Raw genomic sequence first — 15,398 nt, 5'->3', positions numbered from 1 at the left:
TAAAAAATTCATAAAGAGACAGATGGCACAACAGCAGCTCTTTGCAGGAGAGCCGGGTTTAGCAGTGAACAAAGGACTTTGACTCCCTAGGACAAGAGAAGAGATCATTGTGGGGTTTGGAGGCTTGGAAGGGGGGATTGGAGCACACAGGGAGCTCAGGAAGGCTGTGTCTCTCTGGGGCTCCTCATTTCACCCCACAGCAGCAACAGATTTGAGACATTCATTCTACCTTGGCAGGCGTACAAGGAGCGTGGAGCACAGCAGAACAAGAACAATCCAACTCTGCCGTGGAGGTGAAATCCTGGCAGTAGAAATACGAAAAACAAACCCAAAATTCCTATTGAAGGATCTGAAACCACTTTCCACAGGGAGAAACGGAGGACTTATGTGGCTGGCTCGAAGTCTTAGGGCAACCTGTATCAGTGGGAATTTGATCCAGGCCTCTCCATTCATGCTGCTCTGCCCCTAAGCATTATGAAATATCCTTATGTTACCCCACGGTTTTTGGGATCAGCCTGAAAGGGTGACGGAAAGGATAAAGTCCTTTTTAGATGGCTGAGATTAAGGGAAAAAAATACCAAAAAAAAAACCCACCACAAAGAAAAAAAAAAACCCACACACACACACACAAAAAAACCAAAGACAAATATAAATTAAAACCATCCCAACATTCCCACTTGATGAATGGGGAATTTATATCCCAACTCTCCTAAAATGAGGAATTAAATTCATTTGCAGCATCTCTGACCTTTTAATCCCAGGACTAAGTTTCTTTTCATGTGCATCACTGCAGTGGGAAAGGAGGAAAACTAATTGGAATATAAGCAAAATACAGTTTTCATTTGGGAAGTATCATCTTTAAAAGAACAAGCGTCCACCCTTCTATCTGGAAGCCACCCCAACCCCTCCACTTCATATCCCTGCCTATGATTTCAACAAAGAAGGGAATGTTAGCACTCAAAGTTCACAGATTTCCAGGAATTACAAGGAACGTCGAGAACCACCACTTCAGCCATGAAGGGAGGGGGAGAATAAAAACCATTACACTGCTGAAGTCTCATAAACCCACCAATTCCACAGGTACTAACTCCAAAAACTAAGATGGAAAACAGGATGAAGGGACATTAAGATCCCTGGAAACCCACCCATGCTATGATCCACCATGGAAGCACACTTGAACTAACTTAGCTCCGGTGAATTTTGATCTCATACACTAAATTAAAGCTTGCTCCAATATTCTGAGAGCTGACTGGGATTTGTGCTGTCTAAAAAGCTTCAAGTGTCTATTCTGGAAATGCTTCTGGACTAAACATCTATCAAGAAGCCTCCTGCCCATGCTCACAGAGTCCTCTCAGTGCTCTGCTCCACTGGGGTTCTGTCTTCCCTGCTTTTTGACCTCTGCAATAGCAGCATTGCAGGATTTGAGCTGTATCGCTGTTGCTAAAACAGAGGCAGCATTCTGAAGTCAGATTCTGATCAGACTAGCCCTGGAATTCTGACTCAAAACATTGCAGGAACCTAAATACTCCAACGCTTCCTACAGACCTCTGTCGGTGGGAGAGGGTCACAGTGAATTTCAGTGAAGAAGTTCCATTTCATATAGAAAAGTGCTAGTTTTCAAGAGTGAATGGAAAAATAACTGCAAGGTCCTTAGGATCTAAATCTAGTCCCCAGAGCAAAGGTCACAGCAGAAATGTTTTATTCAGCATAAGAACTTTTGGAATTCATTCAAGGAGAAGAAAAAACCCAACAACAACAACACGACTGACATTTTTTTCCCACTGAGCCATTTCTTCCTTTTAAAAGAGGGATACAAGTTTCCATGATCTGGCAAACACTGACAAATTGTGCCTCCCTATAGCAAGGGACAGATAAACCAACAGAAGTGTCTAAGCATCAGTCCTCAGGAGCATAAAAAGCAAGGAGAGAAACAAAGAAAGGGGGAAACACTGCACTGCTGTGCACTGCTCATGGAGTCATGGTCATCTGCAGCAGCTTGTAACACAGTCCCTGAACTCAGCTAAATCTGGTGCACGGTTAGCTCAGTGCAACAGTGGATGGTTATAACCTCAACCGATTCAAAGGCTTCAGTAGTCTCCGGAGGTCTGTAGGATGCGTCCATGGCGTGGGCAGATGCAGAGCACAGACACACACCCAAAGCGCAGCCCCTCTCTGCACCCACTCCAATTATTATTTATTGCTAAAAACAACCCATAGTTCTTTTTAAACTAAGAAGAAACCCACCATGAAGGCAACACCAAACTGAAAATCTTACCTTTCCTGGCCTACACGATGGCAAGCTGCATTTCAGAGACTATATTCTACCTGCTACTAAGCCCTTAAGCATAGACATCTTCTTCTAAAGAAGCCATATAAAGACCACCTGGATAAATAAGAACACTGCTGCCCAGATTCCCAAGCTAGTTCCGAACACATAGAGCTCTCCAGCAGAGTTTTCTGCTTGTTTGAAAGACAGGAAGATCAGCCCCATTGAAAGTAGCTTGGGAGAGTGAAGCGTTTCGTTAAGCTCATTGATAGTTGTACTTACTGCTGTGGACATGCCTGAGGGTGACAGTCTAGACAACAAATTCCTCTGTGCACAGGCACGTACAGCGTAAACTTTGATATAGTATTTGCATTACATGTGTTAAGACGCAGTACACAGGATTATCCCTCACTCCTCAAACCTTGTGTAACTGGGCAAAGTGGTGGAATAGGAGCAACTGCGCAGAAGAGGGAGTGATTTGCTAGATGCTGCCCTGTGATCAGTGGTAGAACAAGATTTAGCTTTGAGTTTAGCTTCTATTGTCCACGCTGTTCACTAAACCATGCTACCAGACATGATTTGTCATCATGCCTTTCCTCTGCGGCCTACATCTGATCTAGTGGTAGGAACTATCCCCTTCATGGGCTTAATTCCTGGGCTAATACAGCACTCACATCATGCTGCTTCTCCAGCAGCAAGACCAGTTTCAGAACATTCAGACTGGAAAGTTCCCAAAAGCAGATTCATACCAAACATCAACACAGCCAAAAATAAGCTTGAATTTTCACAGAAAAGGTCAAGATGGCATATTTGGGACTTCTGCTTCCAGTCAGGAAACTGTCCCCACACAAACAGCCCGGTTTGCTGCCACTGCAAACTCTGGCCCCAACCACAGCTTGTAAATAGAACATTAAAAGGGAAAATCATGGGGTAAAAGGAGTGAAGAACCATCACATCAAAGCTCCAAAATACTTAGGTTAACGCTGTCATGAAGAAAAAGAAAGATTTGCAAATCTTTATTCAAACCAGCTTGACCATTCTGAATGCCAAAACAAATTCAGAAGACATACTATGACAAATAATGCTTATTAGAATGTAGTCAGAGCATGCCAGACACATACAGACATAAAAGCTGAATCCACAATCATTCCACTTCAGCAGCAGCTCTCCACTGGCCCCTTGTACCAGCTGCTTCAGGAAAAAGCAGCTCTTTAAACAGTTACTATAGATTAAACGGGGGAGAAGGTTTCTTCCTGACTCTCCCTTGTTTCCTGTTCTCCTTCTGGAGATCTCGGTTGCGCACTTCTTTTTAAAAGCTCTGTCTACTCTTATTTTTCCTTTTGGAATCTCGCTGATCTCCGGATAGCAAACACCACTTTGAGTCAGTGAGTTCACAGGCGACTTCTCAGCCTCCACAAGTACTCACAGTTTTTAATGTGCCAGCTCATGATTTAACAAACCCCTGCTCTCCCCTATTTATGTTATTCATCTAGAAACTGGCAAGCAGAACCTAGACTTAGATCTGGAACTGAGTAACATATGAAGGTGGCGTTCTACATAAAATTGCTCACGACACCCAAACCATCAGTTTTAATCCTACCCAACATGTTGCACTTCTGCCTTTACCCCTTCCTTCCTCCCCACATTCCTACAAAAATGGTATTTTGTTAAAGAATATTACTGGAGCTGCCAGGTTGCTCAAAGCTTTATCTGTCTCAGTAACCCAGTTGGATCAGATCCCTGCTGAACAGAAAACATTCCAGATGTATATATGGAATATTTGCTCGCAATGAAAGTGATACACAGAGAACTTAGTTTAAAAGATGAACATCAATCATTATGCCAAGGTAAGCCTAGATGGACTAAAGCCAACCCGCTCTTAGGCTGGCAGCTCTGTCAGGAATCATGAAGCACAGACATCCCCAATGGCAGACGCTGACAGATATCCATCATCACAGACCCTCAGCCACCTCAAAGCACAACCAGCAATTTGGGGTTGCTTTTGTACGAAAATGAGGATTTGTATCCTACCTGTCGATGATCACGGGGTCAGACGGAGTCTCATTTCTGTTGCCACAACTTTTCTTCTCACAGCACCGACTAAAGAGAGAGAAAACCAAAGTTAAAGAATTACTGGGTCTATCAACAGCAAAGCAAAGCAACCAGCTGAAAGTCTTGTCTGCAAAGCTCCAGAACTCAGCCTAGAAGAGTGACAGAATATTCTGGCTAGGCTTTCCAGAAGGGAATTGGGTGCCCAAGTCCTGGTTGTTTCCAGCTGGATTTGGTACTTGGCTCCCCATAGTCTTTTCTGCAATTCCCAGCCAAAAATGAAAAGCCATGCTTTAGACTAAGGTGCTATTTATTAATAAATGATTAACAGATGTCATAATGACATGACAGGCAGGAGTATCATGTTTATGTATGGTTAAAATCCATCTAAAGTAACCACTGCATTTCCATCTGAAGAAACCACTGCATTTCCTTTTCCCGTTTTTAAAAGGAATAATAATAAAAAAAAAACAACCAAAAAAACCAAAACACCACAAAACAAAACAAAACAATATCAGGAGATGGGTCATTGATTTCCACTGACAGACCCATGGACATGAGCGATGCTCCTTGCAGATACACCAGCCGAGTACCAGAATTTCAACAGACTTTAAAAACAGTCCTTAGCTATAGAAGTCCATTAGAAGAGATTTCAGGTGTCCTGATGCTCAGATAGCTTGTTCCAAACAAAGCTAACATGGGAGGGGGAAGATGGAGTCATCTGAAACTAAGGAGTCTGCATCCCAAGTCCCATTTGCCTCAGAAGTCACCAGATCAAATTCGGCCCTGACACAAATGCCTTCCCAAATTCTGCTCTCCAGAGTCTGCTGTGGTTTTTCAAATTCACACCTATGGGATCAAGCAATTGCTGAGGGGTTTGTACAGTGCTGTAATTGGTGCTGAGTACATTCACAAAATTCTGAATTCCACAGTTTTCCAGCTGGAGAGCAATTCGAGGCAGAGGAATTAAAAAATCCAAATTCAATAAAATGCTTAAATTCACTGAAGGCAGACAAAGCATCAAAGAGGGGCTTCCCCCCCAATGCCTAATATTCAATTATAAATACCTAAAAAGCATTTGGACAAAAACCCTCTTTCAGATATGGAAAGGGGAAAACGCAGATATTTGGAACTGAAGTTACAGCGTCTGCCAGGAACTTCCTGTTCGCGAGTTGCAATTGCCTGGCGAGATGAGCTCCAACCAGCAGATCTATTTGAACAGCAGCTCTAACTGTTCCAGCATTTCTACATTCCCTTTGCCTCAAACCTGCACTTATTCATCGATGCTAGTCCTTTTAAAATAAAAGGATACACTAAATATTTAAAAATCCCTGGGGCAGAGCCTCGAGCTGCTGTAAATTGTCATAGTTCCATCGACTTCAGTGAAGCTATGGTAATTCACACTAGCTAAGAATATCCTATTCCCTCCTTCACCCAACTTTAAGTGCATCTTTTATGCATTTCATTGCCTAATGATTGTTTAAAGAGAACTGCATATTTTTGTCCTAAAAGCTGAGACGAGATAGTTTCTAAGGAAAAAAAATAAACCCCCCAAAAGCAGAAACCCCTCACATAGAAGAATATAGATTTGGCATCTACTTCCGACATACCCAATGTAACACTGGGAATAAACGCCTGTGCTGGTTTACATGCTGCTCTAATAAAACAACAAAACCCTCAATTTTCAAGATACTTTTGTGGTGTTTGGGGTTTTTTTTACAGCTAGCAGAAACAGCACTTGTTTCCTCTCTGCAGTAATACTGAGATACCCTTTAGTGATATAATTTATGCAGATGATCATAAGCATGTATCTGATTGCACACTGATAATATCCAAGCAGAACACACCAGCAGTTCCTCCATCGCATCTCATCAGCTCATACACCCTTCCCAGGGCTGCCATTCCTTGGCATAGGAAGTGGCTTAGGATGAGTTATGCGAGATTGGAGTTCAGTGTGGCTGCAGTCTGAAATGAACACATTTTGGGTGATGGCAGTTTGCACAATTGTCTCAGTTTGGAGCTTTACATTTGGAATACTTAGAAACTTACTTTCTAAAACCATGGCTTTCAGCTAAACCTCTCAAAATACTTCAAAATGCTTTTGAGATCTCTACATCCTGATCACACGGAACTGACTTGGTCCAATTTAAGTCAATGGCAAAACTCCCAAGCTCTGGTGGTCAGAGATCAAGCCTAAGATATTCTCTTAAAGCAAACTATTGGCATGACTTCACCAATACCTACACTTCTGTTACAACATTGTGCCAGGAACATACCTTTACTTAAAACACGAATATTGAGGCCTGTAGTTTCTACACCTTTTCTTATTATTCTTTGCCCTTTAACTAGCTCTAACGAGGAAAAATAACTGTTTACATTAAAATAACAACAAAATCGAACACGGAAACCAAAAAGCCCAAAAAGCTCCGACGACCAACACCAGCTCTCCAAACTGAACACCCCAGAAGGCTCAAGTCAGGGGCAAGCTTGCACCCATTCCCTCCCCACACTTGACTAAAATGGTTTTAAAATTCAGCCCTCAACTTGCCTCCCCTCCCCATAAAATAAAAAAATCTGTCTCTAATTTCAAACTCAAATAAGCTCCCAGCATGGTGGCCTTTGTTTTGTTTTCTTCTCCCCAACTCCTCCCTGCAATTGCATAACAAAAGTGTCTAAATTCACACCATCTGGCCGATAAAGACACGGGCCCCAGCGGCCGCCTGGCCCAGCTGATTAGAGCTCCCGTCTAGTCTGAGCCTTGTGGCGAAAGTCACAGCTGTGGGGCTCGCCTGTGCTCAATACAACTCTGTTATTAGCCAGCTGTAGGCCCTGAGACTACTTCTGTTCACATTATAATACCTTTTAACCCTCTGAGCATTGAGGGCATAGGGGGTTGCTGGCAGCAGCATAACAACTAGTTTCCTCTTAGCCGGTAATTGGAAGAAAAAGAAGAGGAGAAAAAAGTTATTCCAGGAGAGGAGAGTGTTTACCTTGATTTCCAGCCATTGGGGGGAAGCCTGTGTGTCTGAGAGAGACCCACCTAACAGGAACAGATCCCATTAGGGCAGGATAACCCAAATGAAGAATTTCAGATGGGCAAATAAATAGGAGGCTCTCAGTGAAAGTACTAATTATTGAGAGTTGAGAGTTTAACTTTCAATGGGTATGACAGATTGGTGCAGCCGTATCAATATTTAGACAACTTTCCTGCTAAGCATGCATCTGTCACTGTCTGATGGAAAGAGACGGGGTTTCGCATGCACTTGTCTCCGTGCAGCAGGAATAGCTGCGTGTGTGATTACATACAAAAAGAAAGCCTACCTTCAACTAGTGAGGACTGGAAGCAGAGGAGCAGAAAGACTGGCAGACCCTTCTTTTAAAAACACCAGGCATCAATTTGGACAGCAGAGTGGGTAGTGCATTAAATTTTTATATACTGTTACTAATGCAAACTAAACTAGGGGCTTTAAAAATTGATGCTGCCACTTAAGCAGCACACAATGAGGAAGATTTGATTATTGTACTTAAAAGAAATAAAATAAAATGTCAAGTTTAACTAGAGCTGGATCCATTCCCTGGGCATTATTCAAAGTGATATGTGTAATGCCTCTTCAGAACACGCAGCATCCTGTTCAGAGCTACTTCAGGAAAACACGACATCTAAAATCGAATGTCTTGATTAGGTTACAGAGTGCTTTTGATTTCCTTCACTAGTCCGTGTTTTACATAGAAAGGACATCCCCGAGTTGTAATTCTTCCCTGGCTAATCTATCAAGCAGGAAAGTTCAGTGTAATCAGAATAGTGGCTTACATTTGTAGAACACTACCTTAAATCAAGCACGGAATATGGTTGCAGGCATCAGTGGAGGCCAGGTATATAAAAGCTGAACAGTGATACTAGAGGAATGAAGAAGCAGCAGAGCAAAAACCCAAATTACTTTCATTTTGAAGTATATTTGGATGGGAAGGTGCTGGTGTTTGCTGAAATACTTCAACTTCTAAAACAGAAGTGCAGGAGTGCACACAGATGTAGAGATACAGGAAGAGAGGAGAAAGATGAAGCGCACTGTTACGTTGTTATCACAACCGCATGGAAAATCCAAGAATTTTCCTTCTCTGATGTTCACCCAGTTAAAGCGAAGACTTTCCACACTATGGATAGTATATATATTTACATCATATATTTAAGTACGTATGCAAGTTCCAGATGTGACAGAAAGTAACAAAGGTACCTTTGCTCTTTGCTCCTACATCTACGGTCCCCGTACAGCGCACCATATGGGTGTCTCGCCTGATACCCTCCGTGTTTGTGTGCCCGGATGTGAAGTTGGACAGAAGTGACAATGCTCATTTTTTAATTAACAAGAGCAAAGCCCAACAGAAACACTACACATTGACCCGATTCTTACTGCATTTAAAAAGTAATGGAATAGTTGATATAATATCCAAGTACAAAACTGATACCTTCCCTTGACAAGAAGTCTGTGCAAACAGGCTGCTCTTACTACTACATCAAAAGGCTACTTTAAAAAAATCATTAAAAACAAACAAAAAAAATAATCAAGCAGCAAACTGCAAACATTAAAAGAAGCAATGATCAGTCCAACAGCTTAACCCCCTCCCACTGATACAATAAATCACAGACTGTGTTTAATAAAGGCCAAGACTGGTTTTGCCTTGCCTTTCTTTCCTTTTATAAAATACATTCTATGCACAATTTAGCCCATCTTAATATGAGAACAGTGACTGTTTGCATTGTTCTATGTACTGGAAAAAAAGTCAGGACTTTTCCCATTCTTGTGTAATAAAAGTTCCCATGGAAGCACAACGTACATACATAAGGTACATGTAACTTCAGACTTAGATAAATGTTATTAAAACATCCTCAACTCATTTTACCCTCTAATTTATAACTTTACATGCTAAAAATAATGTCTTTCTGAATTAAAAGGTGGAAGTCCCCTACATACTACATACACGGTATAAAAAAGGATTTGTGTTTTGGGTTGAGGAGTTTCTTTTTGGGCTGGGGTAAAACTAAACAAAATTAAGGAACATGAATGATGATAATTAAAAAAATTAAACTATTTCACCAGATAAAATTAGATGAAGAATGCCTTCTAATTGCCAGGGAAAAATCTGTACATTCAACTGCTCATCCTCAAGAGGTGAACAGGAATTGGGTAAGAAGTAGGCAGATGAAAAGTCTTGATTTAAACAGTGCATACAGAGGCCCAGCTTAAACCAAACCAGCACGGGTCAGACTGCATACATAGGGCTGCTCAATCTCTTGCGGTAAATAAAAAGAAAAGCCAAAGCAAAATAAGATAAAAAAATAAGACCTCAACTACATGTATCAGACCTAAATCAAGCATCATCCACATGTAAAAGGAAAATCTTCCTACATAAATAACCCCTGCGACTCAACAACAAAAATACCAAACTCTTCCTACCCGCAACTTCATCAGAAAGGCCGTTTTAGCATCTATGGAAACAAACTTGACACATGCCATGCCATTAATCATGTCATCTTACCTGCACATGACCTCGTGGGTAAGCAACACTCTGCACATTTCGGGGTTCTTGTTCTGTCCTTCGTAAGTTATGGGCTACAAGAATTAAAGACAGGGGTAAGCCAGGAGCATCAGGGTTACTCGTGTCATAATATTCAGATCTAAGGTGAAGGCTTTTTACCACTATTCACAAATAAATACCTTCCCCCAAAGCCTTTATGAGCAGGGAAGGCAGCTTATACATAAATATTGATTTTAAAGAGGATAAAAACCTCCAAACCATAAAGAAAATAAATAGACTTTAGAGCATTACTTTTCAATTGCCCTCAAAAATAAGGTCTTTAAGATAAACCAGAGACAAAAATTAACCAGAAGAAAAAAAAAAAAATCATGCAGGGCAGTGTCTGGGAAAAAGGCAGGCTGCAGCAAGGCAGGACAGCACGGCACACATTAGCTATGCTCACCTGCTTAGTGACTGAGTCGATGAGTCTAACGTACAGATCCTGTTCAGTCCTGACACCTACAGCGAGACAGACGAGTGATAAACAATGCCGCCATACGCATCCTTCCCTCAGCATCAGAACAAACCTGTTTAGTTTCATCTAGTGCCTTAGCAAACATCCTCAGAAAGACCACTCGAGTTTTGGTCCCTCTAGTGTGTTTCCCAAGGCCATCCACACCAGCGAAACTTCAGAACCCATCCCTACACTGAAGGGGCATCAGGCAAGGGAATTTCAGTGTGTTTCAGAAATCACAGTGACAGCACCTACAAACCTTCCCTCCCTTTACAGCGCACGGAAGGTGACTGGCGGGGGGACTCACCATTGCTATAGAGGAGCTGGAGTTTGTAATGTGTGCCGTTGTTTGTCTTTTCATTGCCTTGCTCCTGAAAGAGAGAATTAAAAATCTTCCAGAACTTACACTTGGCACATTTAAAATGCAGAAGCTGATAATCATGATGGAAGTGACAACAAAGTTCATTAAAATTCTGCGAGGTGAATCCACTGATTGGGATGTATTAACCTTCCGAATGACCCAAGGCAAACTACAAAATACTGCTGACATCTTTTCCTATAGGAGTTCAAGAACTTCTTTTCCTCCTACTTGCTACTACGCTCTCCACTTTTCCAAGGCAATACACCAAGATAAATTTGTCCATTTCAAGTCAGTTAATATGAAGCAGATTGACGGTGGGAAAACTCAGTGGGTTTGGGGTTTAGCATGCTCATTCCTTTGCAGTAGTGTTATTTTGAGTCATTACTGATATTTATTTCCTGTGTTACAAGGAGGTTTCTTGCATGGGGTTTTTTTTTTACTGTAATTTCCTAGAAAATAATTAATGAGCATCCTTCATAATTAAAAAACATCTTGTCCATGACTAAGAAAACAATTGTAAAACCAATGTGAAGTGGTCAGCACATGGGTTTTAAAATCCAAAAGCAAATGCTTTTTAAATACTGCCATTGACTTTGGAGCCTTCAAAAATACATATAATCAAGCTCAACAATAATATGCTCTATTACAGGTCACACTCCACTTCTTTGAGGGTGCTAATAAAACTTGGCAGATCTGGTAGGTAGCAAAAAAAGGCACATTTGACCCCCATTATTTTTTTTATTCTATTTTTAGTGGGTCTATGAAATTCCCATTGTATTCCCAATACAGCAGAGGCTTGCAAACCTTTTTAACTACAGCAGCACACAGAGGGCAACAGCTCTGTCAAAGCACCTGAACCCTTAACCGAGAGCTGGTTGCATTTTGTTTGGGACAACAGGTATTAGAAGTTAACAGCTCAACGGGGAGAAGATCAGATTTGGAGAGCGAAAGAGGAAGAAGAAAGGTAACAAGCCTTACTTTATCATTTTCTACAAAGTCCACAAAAGCTGTCCTCTCTATTTCCACGGGCTGCCCCTGTCTGTCGTAGAGAGCCAGAACAAAGTGAAAGAAATTGGATTTCCTCAAGTTGGAGGGTGGCTGCTTTTCAAAGTGAGCTCTGGACAAAGCTACTCCGCTGTGAAGGAAACATACGGGATGGGGTGTGGGGGAGAGACAAAGACATTACCAGGTTGTGCAGCAGTCACAGCAAAACAACAACAGAAAAGGCAGCGCACATTCCGAGAAGAGCCGGGACTCGCCCCCCTGAGCCAGCGGCACACGGCGCTGGAGCAGTCGCTTGTCACAACGACCCCCGAGCCCGGCGCTTCCCCACCCGGGCGCCGCGGCTCCGCTATGCAGAAGCGCGGCCGAGGGCTGCGGCCGGGCCGGGTTGTCATTGTAACGCTGGTGTCTGCAGTTTGCTCCGAGGGCAAGAATAATTTATAGGCGCCGAAAGATAAGAGATGGGTCACTGCTAAACGAGGAAGTGTTTTATTCCTTCCTCTACCTATTTTCCCCTCTCCTGTCACACTCATCTCTGGAATGCAACACGCAGGGTGGTAAGATGGTGCAACATATTAGCCGGTCTGGAAGTGCTATCTACGCATCCCAACATTGCTCACCTCTCCTGTAGGAGACAAGGACCTTACAACATTGCCTACAAGCACACTGTCAACTTGAGGACACCTACATTTTAGGTGAAAGGCAACTCGTTTCAAGCAGAGCATTCACTTCCCTCAGCAGCAAAGTTTGTCAGTGTAGCACTTAGTCCTATTTGAACCGATGTCTGGGTCTTCAATTTCGAATTTAAATTGAAAGAATCTAGATTCAAGTTAATTCACCCTTGCCCAAATCTTGTCCCTGACTGCAGAAAACACAGGGATGTTTCACATACCTTTGGAAAGACTCAAATGCTTTTGTGTATCTACAACATCCCGAACTGCAGGTACATTTCTTAGTGAAACTAGTTGTAGCTCCTTCTCCCTAATGCCGATTTCTACCCACTGCAGAGAACAAGGGTGCGCATTAGAACCTCCAGATTACTTACTAGACAGATTAAGTCTACCTGCCAGACAAGTTAGGAGTCAGAACTGCTTCACATTTTCAGTCCCCAAAATAGCTCCACCGCATTGGCAAAAGTGTTTGACTCTTTCGGAGAACTACAGATGTTTCGCTGTGTTTTCCCTTGCCAAATAGGTGCAGTGTGAACTCACCACATCAGCCACAACTGCCCCTAGTTCGGATTTCCTTTCATTTTCTGCGTTTCTTGGTTTGTTACAGGTCTCTCAAAGAGCCCTGGTGATGCCACCAGGAGCACAGCGCAGCTGCTGCCCCACTGCCCTAAGAGTTACAGGCTTCTTAGGAGCCGTTTCCTTTTGCTTTCGGTTTCCCCGGGAATAAACCTCTTCCTCCCCTCATTGTATTTATTAAACCATCTATTGACATTCATAAAACTCTGATAACTCCTCCCATAGCCCTCAGAAAACATCGCTCACAGATGAGACCGGAGGAGGGGGAGGGCATGGAAGTACTATTTAAAACGTCCATGGTTCATTTGAAGTCCCATCTGCTGTCACATGCCCTTCACTTTGTCTCTATATTAAATAAAACCCAACTTATTCCTGGGACTAATTTTACCTTTACCTTTTGCTACTTTAAAAAAAATAAAAATAATAATAATAAAAAAATGTATCCAGAGAGCGAGGGGAAAAAAAAAAATAAACCAACCTAGAAGTGGGTTTAATCGTCTTACCCCTAATGGGAAGGGACTGGAATAACGGGAAGAGACTGGAATAACGGTCCTGAGCAGACTTGGCTGGGAAGAGAGAATAAAAAGGGGTGGGAGGGGTGGTGTAACCCACCCAAACAAGTAGGAACACCCGGCCCCAGCGCGGTGTGCTCCGCAGCCCGTCGGCGCAGAGCCCCGCGGGCAGGTGCTCCCCGCCGGCTCCGCGCAGCACCCGCGGGGCTCCGCGGTGCCGCGCGTCCTCCCGTTCTGCAGACTCCCCTTGGTCCCGAGAACCGTGCTCTGATCGCTGCTCGTCTGCTTTAGGCAGCTCGCGGCCTTCAAGCCGCGGGGGAAGGTTTGGCCGGTGCCTGCGGTAGCTGCAGAGCCACTTGAATTAAATGAAACAAGATGGGCCGGGGAGGGCGGAGAGAAAGACCTAAATTTAACTTAATTCTAACTTTATCCACTCCTGTTCTGCTGTCCGACCCACAAAGAGGGAAGGAGCGGTCTGTATTACTGTTATAATCCACCCCACACACACCTCCCTTGTGCAGGAAAAGAAGTAATGAGCCGATGTCGCTGTCATCCGATCCCCGCACTGGATTTTAGGACGCTTGATGCTCTCCGGGTTTGGAGCGCTTCTCCCTAGCTCTAGCTGCACTAACTTGGATTTTCACTGACTAGATGAGACTGGGACAGGGACAGAAAAGGAGAGCATAAATTTAATATCAAATGCAAACAACAATAAAGAGTAAAAGCTCGCTTAAAAAGGTAAAATAACAGAATAAAGGCAGGGGGGAAACGGGGAGAAATAGTCACGGTTACCTTTGTGCTGCTACGTTTGCATCCACAACCCCAACGTTTCTGACCCAGGACCTGACGGAATCCATTTCAGAACCTAGAGATTTATCTTTCAGAATTGGTCCTCTTCCTAAAGTATCTTGAATCCCAAACATTTAAAAAGTCTATTCCAACTAGCAACAGTTTCCTTTTGGGAGATAAGGGAGGAGAAAAGAAGAAAATAAAAAGACACAGCCTTTGGAATTGGCACACACAAATCCCAGGAAAGTGGAGAAGTTCAGCTTTAAAACCAACTTCTTCTGCTTTTTAAGTGCTACGTGTTTTTAATGCCTTCAAACAGAGAAAATGAAAAGTTTTTCCTCTTGCAGAGTGAAAGTTACGCTGCTTCAGTCTTGCCGGGTATCATCATCCTTCAAACGCAGGAGAGGAAACTGCATCCAGAAAGCGATGGCTGTTAACCAGGATCACCTGTTTCTCCACAGACACGGGGAGAAGGAATGATTGCTGCCTAATCCGGGGGGGTGGGGGGGAACAGGGAAAAAAAAGCGGGATAAACTGTACAAGAAAGGAAGAAGCAGAGTTAAGGAGGGTCTGCTACCGCTCCACCGGGAAGAGCCGGTCCTCCCGCAGCCGGTCACCATGAAGGGGTTACCGCGGACGTACCGGGAAGGGGGCGGAGCCCGCTCCCAAATAAGGGATTACATTAGCATACCGACCGCGGATTGGTGGGAAGCGGGCGGTCCCGGGGCCGGACCCGCGGGCGGGGAGCGGGCAGCGGGGCCGCGGCACCGGGAGCGCGGCGGGCGGGCGAGCTCCGAACTTCATGGCACGGCCCGTCCGCCGCACGCTACCGGCCACGTAACGATCCAGCCGTGCTGCAGCGACAAGGCAGCCGCACAGGCGGTTGGATGGCTCGCTCTCGGGCGCGGGGTTTAAAAACCGAGCGCCCGGAGGAGCGAACCGGGCGGCAGCGCTGCCCGCGGGGTCTGCGCTCCCACCGTGCGAGAGCTGCCGGGTCCAGCCTTAAAACTTGTTATTATGGGCAAAATCCCCCGTTTAAAGCGAGCGGAGCTCCGCCAGCCCGGCCCGCTGCGCGCCGGGACCGCATGGATTCTGGTTTTTGTAACGCACTCTGCCTCGGTGATCCTTTTCCTCCTGCCCCCTT

The 15,398-nt window shown here is 43.9% G+C and overlaps 1 protein-coding gene across 7 annotated transcripts in view; it reads right to left on the bottom strand.

Moving 5' to 3' along the window:
• Positions 1–14,551, bottom strand: part of EBF2 (EBF transcription factor 2) — a 118,184-nt gene extending 103,633 nt beyond the window's left edge. For 5 of the 7 annotated variants that reach the window (XR_010608133.1, XM_065659281.1, XM_065659278.1 and 2 more), the window contains exons 1-3: positions 10,293–10,342; positions 9,851–9,924; positions 4,298–4,366 (exon numbers count right to left, since the gene is read on the bottom strand). Coding sequence is in view for 6 of the 7 variants with exons in the window: in XM_065659281.1 (XP_065515353.1) it covers positions 4,298–4,366; positions 9,851–9,888 (107 nt within the window). In the remaining variant the exon portion in view is untranslated. Of the gene's footprint in view, positions 1–4,297; positions 4,367–9,850; positions 9,925–10,292; positions 10,349–10,650; positions 10,715–11,682; positions 11,840–14,257 lie in introns of those variants that run through there. The other 2 variants (XM_065659284.1, XM_065659283.1) reach the window with 2 other exon arrangements.
• Between the last annotated feature and the right edge of the window lie 847 nt (positions 14,552–15,398).

Source organism: Lathamus discolor, chromosome 22 (genome assembly GCF_037157495.1).
Source record: "Lathamus discolor isolate bLatDis1 chromosome 22, bLatDis1.hap1, whole genome shotgun sequence".
Taxonomy (NCBI): domain Eukaryota; kingdom Metazoa; phylum Chordata; class Aves; order Psittaciformes; family Psittacidae; genus Lathamus; species Lathamus discolor.
The sequence above is the reverse complement of the archived record's forward strand: the minus strand, read 5'-3'. Positions and strand labels throughout refer to the sequence as shown.